This window comes from Euphorbia lathyris, chromosome 10 (assembly GCF_963576675.1).
Source record: "Euphorbia lathyris chromosome 10, ddEupLath1.1, whole genome shotgun sequence".
Classification (NCBI taxonomy): Eukaryota; Viridiplantae; Streptophyta; class Magnoliopsida; order Malpighiales; family Euphorbiaceae; genus Euphorbia; species Euphorbia lathyris.
The window spans coordinates 71494078-71506415 of NC_088919.1; the positions used below are offsets into that span (position 1 = coordinate 71494078).

At 34.4% G+C, this 12338-nt stretch overlaps 1 protein-coding gene and 2 pseudogenes across 1 annotated transcript; all 3 read left to right on the forward strand.

Moving 5' to 3' along the window:
• Window positions 1-510, forward strand: part of LOC136209939 (large ribosomal subunit protein uL2cz-like) — a 2801-nt pseudogene extending 2291 nt beyond the window's left edge.
• Window positions 511-3042: 2532 nt separating this feature from the next.
• Window positions 3043-9978, forward strand: LOC136209704 (large ribosomal subunit protein uL14c-like; annotated as a pseudogene).
• LOC136209703 (DNA-directed RNA polymerase subunit alpha-like) lies at window positions 9939-11055 on the forward strand. Its single transcript, XM_066001274.1, has one exon. It carries the CDS (start codon window positions 9991-9993, stop codon window positions 10663-10665), a length of 675 nt encoding a protein of 224 aa, XP_065857346.1. The 5' UTR covers window positions 9939-9990; the 3' UTR covers window positions 10666-11055.
• Window positions 11056-12338: the final 1283 nt, after the last annotated feature.

The following is a 12338-nucleotide window of genomic DNA, read 5'->3' on the forward strand; positions in this document are numbered from 1 at the left end:
ATCAAATAGAAATATTTATCATTCATTAAAAAGAGGTGAATCTTATGATAAATAAAAAAAGAGAAAGAGAGACCTGTACACAGAAGTATATACTTTAGGACAACATATACGTATGTCCACTCACAAAGCACGAAGAATAATTGATCAGATTCGTGGACGTTCTTACGAAGAAACACTTATGATACTCGAACTAATGCCTTATCGAGCATCTTATCCCATTTTAAAATTGATTTCTTCTGCAGCAGCAAATGCTAGTCACAACATGGCTTTCAACGAAGCCGATTTAATGATTAGTAAAGCCGAGGTTAACGACGGTACTACTGTGAAAAAATTAAAACCTCAGGCTCGAGGACTGGGTTATCTAATAAAAAAATCGACTTGTCATATAACTATTGTATTAAAAAATATATCTTTATATAAAGAATATGAAGTATAAAGAATAGGAAGATCCTTATATTAAAGAATCTAACATATTCGTAAAAAACCCGGGATGGATAAAAAAAAGCAAAATCCACCGATATGAGATTTGACAATATGTATATATGATATTTGACAATATGTATAGTTAAGTAGCGGGGGGATTATGGGACAAAAAATAAATCCACTTGGTTTCAGACTTGGTACAACCCAAAGTCATCATTCTTTTTGGTTTGCACAACCAAAAAATTACTCTGAGGGTCTTTAAGAAGATCAAAAAATAAGAAACTGTATCAAGGATTTTGTAAAAAAAAATACAAAAATATCTTCTGGCGTTGAGGGAATTGCACGTATAGAGATTCAAAAACGAATCGATGTGATTCAGGTCATAATATATATGGGATTCCCAAAATTATTAATAGAAAGTAGACCTAAACGAATGGAAGAATTACAGATACATGTATAAAAAGAACTTAATTGTGTAAACCGAAAACTCAATATTGTTATCATAAGAATTTCAAATCCTTATAGGAACCCTAATATTCTTGCAGAATTTATAGCTGGACAATTAAAGAATAGAGTTTCTTTTCGTAAAGCAATGAAAAAAGCTATTGAATTAACTGAACAGGCAGATACAAAAGGAATTCAAGTACAAATTGCGGGGCGTCTTGATGGAAAAGAAATTGCACGAGTCGAATGGATTAGAGAGGGTAGGGTTCCTCTACAAACCATTCGAGCTAAAATTGATTATTGTTCGTATACAGTTAGAACTATTTATGGGGTATTAGGCATAAAAATTTGGACATTTCTAGCCAAGAAATAATAAGACCGTACTTGACTTATCTTTCTATTCTATCCATTGATAGAAGAAAACAAAAAATGACAAACTCTTTCATTTTTTTTAATCAAAACAAAAAGAAGCAATTCTAATTCTATTAACTATTATATTCAAATATTAATTGAATTTAATAATTTCGAATTTCACTATAATCACTAATTTCACTATAATAATTAATTGAAAATTAAAAAATTAAAAATTTCTTAATAATTTAACTATATACGTCTATTTAGAATTCTATTTCTATAGGGTTGAATAAAATAATAAAATAAAGAAATTGATTGATATAATTGCTATGCTTAGTGTGTGACTCGTTGGTTTTTTAGAGTCGGGATAAAAAAAAGGACTGATCCAAGTATGAACTAATAAGTATAAGTATACAACTAATAACCAACTCATCGCTTTGCATTATCCGGATCCAAAAAAAAGAGTCAAGATATGATATATTGGTCATATCATTGTAGCAATTAAAATCCTTTTTGCACAAACAAAAGAAAACCAATCTGATTATGAGTTAGAAATCAAACTAGAAAATTATGCGGATAAATGGAAGGGTGAAAGAAAGAAAAAGAATATCAATGATATAGAATTCCAATATGTAAGGTCTATGTCTATGAGTCATCACATAAAAGCTAATGTAGGAAAGCATCAATAGCAATTGATTTAGAATTAAACAAATCCGTTTATAAAACAAAAAATCAAGAGCCTTGAGTCAATCCAGACTGAGAAGATTGACTCAAGAAGAAATTTTCTTTTTATTAGAGGCTCCATTAGAAAATTAAGACCTAACCATTAATAGAGAAGTGATGGGAACGATGGAACCTGTAAATACATAAGATTTTACTGAAAACAAATCTTAATGATTTATTGGAAGGATAGCAAAGGAACCAGAAGACAATCCATTTATTTTATTACGAGAGATCATGGGTTACCTATACAAATAAAATAACTATTGAAAGACTAAATATGAAAGAGGAAATATTCGCCCGCGAAGATTTTTTGTATATTATTTTTGTTCATATTCTTTTTGATTGCTAAATTTTAGCAATAGGGTATCCTAATTAGAATATATAAAAAAATTTGTTACAACCTTATAACAAATAACAAAAACAAGATTATCGAAAAAAGAATATAGAAAAATTGTCTATAACTACTGTCTATAACTAGAATAATTATTTCTATCTAGAACTATTAGATCTATAAACTCTAAAATAGAATATATATTCTAATATATATATACAAATAGAAATATATATAAATTTCTATTCTACTAAATATTCGACTAAATACCCTCCATCTAATAATCTAAGATTCTAATACTAATAAATAGATTCAAATAAATAGATTTAACTAAATTAAGTGAAATTCAAAGAATACCACGATTCAGTATATTATTTTATTCCTCAAAGACATGTATATATATTTTTTTTAATCATTTTATTCGCGAGGAGCTGGATGAGAAGAAATTTTCATGTCCGGTTCTGTAGTAGAGATGGAATTGAGAAAGAACCATCAACTATAACCCCAAAAGAACCCGATTCCGTAAACACCATAGAGGAAAAATGAAAGGAATAGCTTTTCGAGGCAATCGTATTTGTTTTGGAAGATATGTTCTTCAAGCACTTGAACCCGCTTGGATTACATCTAGACAAATAGAAGCGGGACGACGTGCAATGACACGAAATGCACGCCGCGGTGGAAAAATATGGGTACGTATATTTCCCGGCAAACCCGTTACTTTAAGACCTACGGAAACACGTATGGGTTCGGGGAAATGGTCTCCTGAATATTGGGTAGCTGTCGTTAAACCGGGTAGAATACTTTATGAAATGGGCGGAGTAGTAGAAAATATAGCGAGAAAGTCTATTTCAATAGCAGCATCCAAAATGCCTATACGAACTCAATTCCTTATTTCAACATAAGAATATAGAACCAAAGGAAAAATACCTTTTGGATACTAAAAAAAAGCGCAAGTTTCTTTTTTTCTTTTGGACAAACAATATATCTTTTTTTCCTTTGCATTTAAATAACAGATAAAAAAAACGATATGATCCAATCTCAGACCCATTTGAATGTAGCCGATAACAGTGGAGCCCGAGAATTGATGTGTATTCGAATCATAGGGACTAGTAATCAGCGATATGCTCACATCGGTGACGTTATTGTTGCTGTGATCAAGGAAGCACCACCCGATTCACCTCTAGAAAGATCCGAAGTAATAAGAGCGGTAATTGTACGAACTTAAACTTAATAACGGTATAATAATACGATATGATGACAATGCTACAGTTGTCATTGATCAAGAAGGAAATCCAAAAGGAACTCGAATTTTTGGTGCAATTGCCCGGGAATTGAGACAGTTAAATTTTACTAAAATAGTTTCATTAGCACCTGAGGTCTTATAAGATAAAAAATTAGAAGATATAAGATAGAGTATTTGAATTATTTGAATAAAAACAAATATAGAATTAATCAAACACAATTAATTATTAAACTGTGTTTCACGCATATACCTTTAATTAAATAATAATTAAATAATAAGAAAATTCAAATTTAGAGATTTACTAAAACAATAAAAAAAAAGAGTATGTTGATTATATCAAAACTAGATAAAAATAAAATTTTTAGTTTATCATGGGTAGGGATCCTATTGCTGACATAATAACCTCTATACGAAATGCTGACATGAATAGAAAAGGAACCGTTCGAATAGCAGCTACTAACATCACCGAAAACATTATTAAAATACTCTTACAAGAGGGTTTTATTAAAAATGTCAGGAAACATCAGGAAGGCAACAAAAAAATTTTGGTTTTAACCCTACGCCATAGAAGGAAGAAGAAAGGACCAGATAGAACTAGTCTAAATTTAAAACGGATCAGCCGGCCGGGTCTACGAATCTATTCTAACTATCAAAAAATTCCTAGAATTTTGGGCGGGATGGGCATTGTAATTCTTTCTACTTCTCGGGGTATACTGACAGACCGGGAAGCTCGACTCGAAAGAATCGGCGGAGAAATCTTGTGTTATATATGGTAATCTTTTTGATATCCGAATTCGATCCAGGCTTATTATTTCTTTGTTAAAAAAAAGAGATAGGTTTCTAATAACATTCCATTCCTCTCCAATCCTCTTACATTAGTTAATACTTCAAGAGGATTTGCGATGGAATGAAAGAACAAAAGTGGCTTCAGGAAAGTTTCATTATTGAATCACTTTTTCAATTTCAATAATATGTCCCAAGTTCCTTTAGATAATGAAGATCTGGTTAAGTTATCTTTTAGCCAAGATAGTTTTGTGTTCTAGCGTATACTACCAATATATACTACCACGAGATAGTATCAAAGTACTTATAATTCGATCAGAGCGCGTCTAATTTATAGACTCCATAAAAAGATTTGAATGATTAGGCAGTTTTTTTTCAACTTTAAAATTACTTTTGCCTTTCGTAGGAATAGAATTTAAGATTTCAAAATTTAAAGAAACTTAGTTTCGTAAAAAAAAAGTATGTATATTCAAAAATTAAGGGATCGCAAATATGAAAATAAGAGCTTCTGTTCGTAAAATTTGTGAAAAATGTCGACTGATACGTAGACGGGGACGAATTATAGTAATTTGCTTCAACCCAAGACATAAACAAAGACAAGGATAATCTTTCTAAGCGAGAACTGTTGAAATAATGAACTTATAATTAATAGTCTTTAATTTGGTTCACTAGAGTGTCCAAGAGTCATGTTTGTAATCTATAAATACCTATCAATACAAAGTAGTAAGGCAAGAGAATCAGAAGAGAATTTCTTCCAGCAATTATACTCTTCCTCAGTACCTCTGAAAGTTTATTTATTTGATCCAACAAATTGGTATCAAAGCTAGCAAAAATGCTCTACAATGTTGAATGGAATGATCCCATACAAATATCCACAATTATCAAAGGAAAATTATGATAATTGGTGCATTAGAATGAAGGCTTTGTTGGGTTCCCAAGATGTATGGGAAATGGTAAAAACTGGATATGAGCAGCCAGAGAATGAGGAGGAATTGACGAATGCTCAAAAAGCGAAAAGGAAGAAAGACCAACAAGCACTCTCTCTAATCCACATGTGTCTGGATGAGAATATGTTCGTGAAAATTTCGACTGCAACAACAGCCAAGGAGGCATGGGAGATTCTCGAAAATTCCTTTAAGGGGAAAGATAAAGTAGTCAAGGTGCGTTTGCAAACCTTGAGAAGTGAGTATGAGAAACTCAAGATGAAAGAGTCAGAGAAAATTGATGAGTTCTTTAATAGAACTTTGGTAATTGTCAATCAGTTGAAGAGATATGGAGAAAAAATGGAGGATGTTCTTGTGATAGAAAAAATCCTTCGTTCTTTGACTCAGAAATTTGATTACGTGGTGACTGCCATTGAAGAATCAAAAGATCTCGAGACTATGTCTGTAGATCAACTCTTGGGTTCTTTACAAGCCCATGAGGAGAGATTAAAAAATAGAGAAGAACCTGTCGCTCAGGTGTTGCAGGCGAAACTAGATTTGAATAATAAAGAAGAAAAGAAGCAATTTGAAGGTGGATATGGAAGAGGAAGAGGAAGATCAAGAGGTAGAGGCCGTGGCCGTGGCTGGAATCGTGGATATAATGGAAGAGGTAGAGGTGGTAGAAATTTCCACAGTAATGAAGCCACAAATAATCAGCAATGGAATGCAAGAGGACGTGGTAGAGGCAACAATTTCCAAGGCCGTGGAAATAATTGGCATGGTCGTGATAAATCTCGTGTGCAATGTTACAATTGTCAAGAATTTGGGCATTATGCTGCTGAGTGTAAATCTGCACCTTTTAAAGACGAACAGACCAATTTTGCCGAGGAGGAAGATGAAGAATCAACTTTGTTACTGACATGTAGCGAAGATGAAGCAAGGAGCAAGGAGTCTTGGTATCTAGACTCGGGAGCAAGCAATCATATGACGGGAAATAAAGAACTTTTTTATAAGCTTGATGAATCTAAGAAAGGAAGTATTTCTTTCAGTGACAAAACAAAAGTTCCAGTTGTGGGAAGTGGTGACATTCTTATCAAACTGAAGAATGGAGATCATCAATTTATTTCTCATGTTTATTATGTTCCGGCTTTGAAATCCAATATTTTGAGTATTGGACAACTTTTGGAGAAAGGTTATGAGGTGGAGATGAACAGGAATGGGCTGGTTTTGAAAGATGGAAAGAAAAAAATGATTGCAAAAGTTCCTATGTCTGCAAACAAGATGTTCAAATTAAAAATCAACAGTGATCGTCCTATGTGTTTGAAAGCCTCATCAGATTCTGCCAGGCTGTGGCATCTCAGAATGGGTCACTTGAATTTTGATGGACTGGAGCAAATGTGCAAGCAACAAATGGTGTATGGATTACCTTCCATAAATCATCCCAATCAGATTTGAGAAGGGTGTATGTACGGGAAGCAATTCAGAAGGAGTTTTCCAAAGGAGTCTTTGTCAAGCACCATTAAACCACTTGAATTGGTGCATGCAGATATTTGTGGTCCCATTAATCCGAGTTCACATGGAGGAAGCCGGTATTTCTTATTATTTATTGATGATTATACTCGGAAAACATGAGTTTATTTTTTGAAGGCAAAATCTGAAGCATTTGAAGTGTTTAAAAAATTTAAAGCACTAGTTGAGAATGAAAGCGGTTTGAAGATTCAAGCATTGTGAACTGATTGAGGAGGAGAATTCACATCTGAGAAATTCAATCAGTTCTGTGATTATAATGGTGTTCGTCGATTGCTTACTGTTCCAAGATCTCCTCAACAAAATGGTGTCGTGTAACGGAAAAATAGAACCATTCTTAACATGACCCGAAGCATGATGAAGTGCAAAGGTATGCCAAAAGAATTTTGGGCAGAAGCAGTAACATGTGGAGTCTATTTAAATAATAGAAGTCCTTCAAAGAAGCTTTTGCAAAAGACCCCCAATGAAGCATGGTGTGGAAAGAAACCAAATATTTCTCATGTAAAAGTATTTGGTTGTCTTGGTTATGTTCATTTTGCTGACGAATTGAGAAGCAAATTGGATGATAAAAGTGAGAAGATGGTGTTTATTGGCTATGCAAAAAATTCCAAAGGTTATAAATTTTATAATCCTCGGAATGGAAAAGTTGTGATTAGCAGAGATGCAGAATTTCAAGAAGAAAGCTCTTGGAATTGGAAGATTCCAGAAGATGAAAATTATGATTTTCTTCCTGTATATGATGATGATTTTGCAGGTCAAAATGAAGATGTAATTATCACACCACCAAACTCACCTTCCACATCTCAGACAAATGTGACAGACTCATCCGCAGAAAGTTCATCAGAGAGGCAGCCTCGAATGAGAAGCTTGAGTGAGATTTATGCAGAAACTGAAGAAGTAGATAACGCTACTTTATTCTGTTTGTTTGCTGATACAGAACCTGTACAATTTGAAGAAGCTGTTCAGGAAAAGAAATGGAGACAAGCAATGGATGAAGAAATAAATTCCATAAAGAAGAATGACACTTGGGAATTGGCAACACTGCCAAAGGGAAAAAAAGCTGTAGCAGTGAAGTGGATTTTCAAAATAAAGAAAAATGCCAAAGGAAAAGTGGAGAAGTATAAAGCTCGCCTTGTTGCAAAAGGTTTTTCTCAAAAGGCCGGAATTGATTATGAAGAAGTTTTTGCTCCGGTGGCTCGAATTGAGACAATTCGATTAGTTATTTCTTTGGCAACTCAACAAGGATGGAAAATTCACCAAATGGATGTCAATCAGCATTCTTAAATGGAACTCTTGAAGAAGAAGTTTATGTCAATCAACCATTGGGTTATACTGTGAAAGGGCAAAAAGATAAGGTGTTGAAGTTAAAAAAGGCTTTGTATGGCCTTAAGCAAGCTCCAAGGGCTTGGTATTCTTGCATCGATGACTATTTCCAGAAGAATGGCTTCACAAGATGTCCATATGAGCATGCTTTGTATATCAAGGAGAATGAGGATGGAAAAATAATGTATGTATGCTTGTATGTTGATGATTTAATTTTCACAGGATCTGATCAAAAGATGATTGAAGAATTTAAGAAGTTGATGACAAATAATTATAAGATGACGGATTTGGGGCTGATGTCATATTATTTGGGCATTGAAGTTAAACAAAGTGATGAAGGTGTCTTTTTGTCTCAGAAGTCATATGCAGAAGCTATTTTAAAAGAATTCAAGATGGATAAATGCAATTCAGCTTCTACGCCAGTGGATTGTCGAAATAAGTTGTCAAAGCATGATGATGAAGAAAAGGTGAATCCAACTTTGTTTAGAAGGTTGGTTGGAAGGCTGAGATTTTTGACATGTACAAGGCCAGATATCTTATATGGAGTTGGACTCATTAGTCGTTACATGGAGGTTCCAACTTTAACTCATATGGAGGCAGCAAAACGAATACTTCGATACATCAAAGGTACACTGGATTATGGTTTATTTTACTCTTCCCAGAACAATTTCAGATTGTATGGATTTAGTGATTGCTTGGAGTTCTAAAAAACAAGCAATTGTTACACTTTCAACATGTGAAGCAGAGTATGTTGCAGCAACTTCTTGTGTTTGTCATGCAATATGGTTGAGACAGATGTTAAAAAGTTTGAAGTTTGCTCTAGATGGAGCAACTGATGTTTTTGTTGATAATAAGTCAGCTATTGCGTTGGCTAAAAATCCGATCTTTCATGATAGAAGCAAACACATTGATACCAAGTATCACTTTATTAGAGAATGCATTGGAAGGAAAGAAATTCAACTCAAGCATGTACCATCCAAAGATCAAGTTGCTGATATTTTTACTAAAGCTTTGAAGTTGGAAGATTTCAGCAGATTGAGAGCTGTTCTTGGTGTTACTAAGGGATAAATTATAAGTTTAAGGGGGTGTGTTGAAATAATGAACTTATAATTAATAGTCTTTAATTTGGTTCACTAGAGTGTCCAAGAGTCATTTATGTATCTGTGTCTGTATCTGTATTTATAGAGAGTTAATGTGGTTTACTAAGAGTCATGTTTGTAATCTATAAATACCTATCAATACAAAGTAGTAAGGCAAGAGAATCAGAAGAGAATTTCTTCCAGCAATTATACTCTTCCTCAGTACCTCTGAAAGTTTATTTATTTGATCCAACAAGAACACTCTAAAGGATCCGATGAAAAAAAAGGATCCATTTTGACATAAAATGGATATATCCATAGACCGCTGACTTATATTTATGAGATGATAAAATATGGCAAAACCTTTACCACGAATTGGTTCACGCAGAACTGGACGCATTGGTTCACGTAAGAATGCACGTAAAATACCAAAAGGAGTTATTCATGTTCAAGCAAGTTTCAACAATACTATTGTGACCGTTACAGATATACGGGGACAAGTAATTTCTTGGTCCTCCGTTGGCACTTATGGATTCAAAGGCACAAGAAGAGGAACACCATTTGCTGTCCAAACCACAACCGGAAATGCTATTCGGACAGTGGTGGATCAAGGCATGCAACGAGCAGAAGTCATGATAAAAGGTCCTGGTCTCGGACGCGATGCGGCATTAAGAGCTATTCGCAGAAGTGGTATACTATTTAACTTTCGTTCGGGATGTAACCCCTATGGCACATAATGGCTGCAGACCCCCTAAAAAAAGGCGCGTGTAAAAATAAATAGTGAAGAGATTTCAAGAGAAATAAATAATTCAACGAATTCACAATAACAATATTATTATGGTTGGAGAGAAAGTAACAATATCTACTCGGACACTGCAGTGGAAATGTGTTGAATCAAGAAAGGACAATAACCGTCTTTATTACAGACGCTTTATTCTGTCTCCGCTTATGAAAGGCCAATCCGATACGATAGGCATTGCGATTCGAAGAGCTTTGCTTGGAGAAATAGAAGGAACCTGTATCACACGTGCAAAATCTGAGAACATATCACACGAATTTTCTACTATAACAGGTATTCAAGAATCAATACATGAAATTTTAATGAATTTGAACGAAATTGTATTGAGAAGCAATTTGTACGGAACTTGTGACGCGTCTATTTGTGTTAAGGGTCCTGGATATGTAACTGCTCAAGACATCATTGTACCACCTTTTGTGGAAATCATTGATAATACACAGCATATCGCTAGCCTAACCGAACCAATTGATTTGTGTATTCGATTACAAATCGAGAGGAATCGTGGCTATCGTATAAAACCGACAAAAACCTTTCAAGACGGAAGTTTTCCTCTAGATGCTGTATTCATGCCGGTTCGAAATGCAAATCATAGTGTTCATTCTTATGGAAATGGGAATGAAAAGCCAGAGATACTTTTTCTCGAAATATGGACAAACGGAAGTTTAACTCCTAAAGAAGCACTTCATGAGGCTTCCCGTAATTTGATTGATTGATTTATTCCTTTTCTACATGCAGACGAACAAAACTTACATTTAGAAAAAAATCAGCACAACTTTACTTTACCCCTTTTTACTTTTCATGATAGATTGACTAAATTAAGAAAAAATAAAAAAGAAATACCATTGAAATACATTTTTATTGACCAATTCGAATTGACTCCTAAGATCTATAATTGCCTCAAAAGGTCTAATATACATACATTATCAGACCTTTTGAATAAGAGTCAAGAAGATCTTATGCAAATTAAAGATTTTCACATAGACGATGTAAAACATATATTGGGTATTTTAGAAATAGAAAAGCATTTCGCAATGGATTGACTAAAGAATCAAATCGAAATCCATTGGATTTCAATTCATTTTCGTCTTCTTTCGAAAAATAAAAAAAAATCCAATTTAGCTCTTAATACAGGATCATTCAAGTCAGGTTTTTTTGTTATTGGGATAGGTGAATTCTTATAGATCCATCCTCCGAAGGAACCGGACATGATAATTTTTTATCATCCGGCTCGAGCAAGAATCAAACGAATCAAACAGATTCTTTTCCTCTAGGCCTCAATTTTAATCGATGTTCGGTCTCTTCTTTCTTTGACCATGTCTAACTTTCTTCTCATGTTGGCATCATCATCCGCCTCAAAGTAAAGCACTTTTTTGGGACTTGTGACACCAATGTCTATTAGGATATATGATTCGATTTCATAGGAGAGGAAGAATGGAGTTTCTCCCGTAGCCATCCTTGGGGAAGTCCGGTAGGCCTATCAGACACATGGTAATTGGTCCACCTAGTCAGGGTCAATGAGTTCTAACCTTTTTTTCAAGCCTTGGACGATAGTATGGTTTGTTACTTCTGTTATTATGTTTCTCTGGGGGTAGGCCATATAAGTGAATCAAAGTTTAAGGTGTAGCTACTGGCAGTAGGTTTTGAAAGCTGTATTGTCAAATTGTTTCCGATTATCCGTAATGATTGTATGTAAGATTCTATACCTTGTGAGTATTTGCTATCCAAAAAAATAGTTGTCGTTGTTATGGCTGACATTGGCTCGGTTTCCACCCATTTGGTGAAGTGGTCCACTATAACTAACATGTACTACTTCTACTTCTTGGCTTTGGGGAAAGAGCCTATGATGTGAAGTCCCCATGTGGCAAAGAGCCATGCTGGATTGATGATTTTCATGGCTGAAGCGGGTGACCTTATCACTAGGGAATACCTTTGACAAGCCTCGCACTTCTTTACATACTCAACTACATCCTTCGCAATTAATGGACAATAGAGTCCTTGTAATTGGATCTTTCTAGCCAATGCTTCTCCGCCCTAACGGGCTCTATCGTCTCCCTCATGTATTTCCTTAAGGATATACTGGGCCTTCTTGAAGCCCATGCATTTTCAGCCATTGATGGATGAATAACTTTTAGTAGAGGCCTTCCCCTAATGCTGAATAACGTCTGACTTTTCTTAGTACCGAGTCATGAGTGAAGTTGTAGCCATATTGTTTCATTCACTTGAATAAGTATGCTGCAACTAAATAAATTGATATGAACTGTGAAAGGTTGTGGAAGGGAAAAGGATAAAGGCTTTTAGGGTTTTTAAAATTAATTGTAATCGTCATGCATTCCTACATTTAATAACATATTGGGATGAACTACCGACAGCACTAAATTTACTAAAT

Excerpts from the sequence above, each read along its gene's own strand:
- LOC136209703 (XM_066001274.1), top strand. The coding sequence starts at position 9,991 with ATGGTTGGAGAGAAAGTAACAATATCTACTCGGACACTGCAGTGGAAA.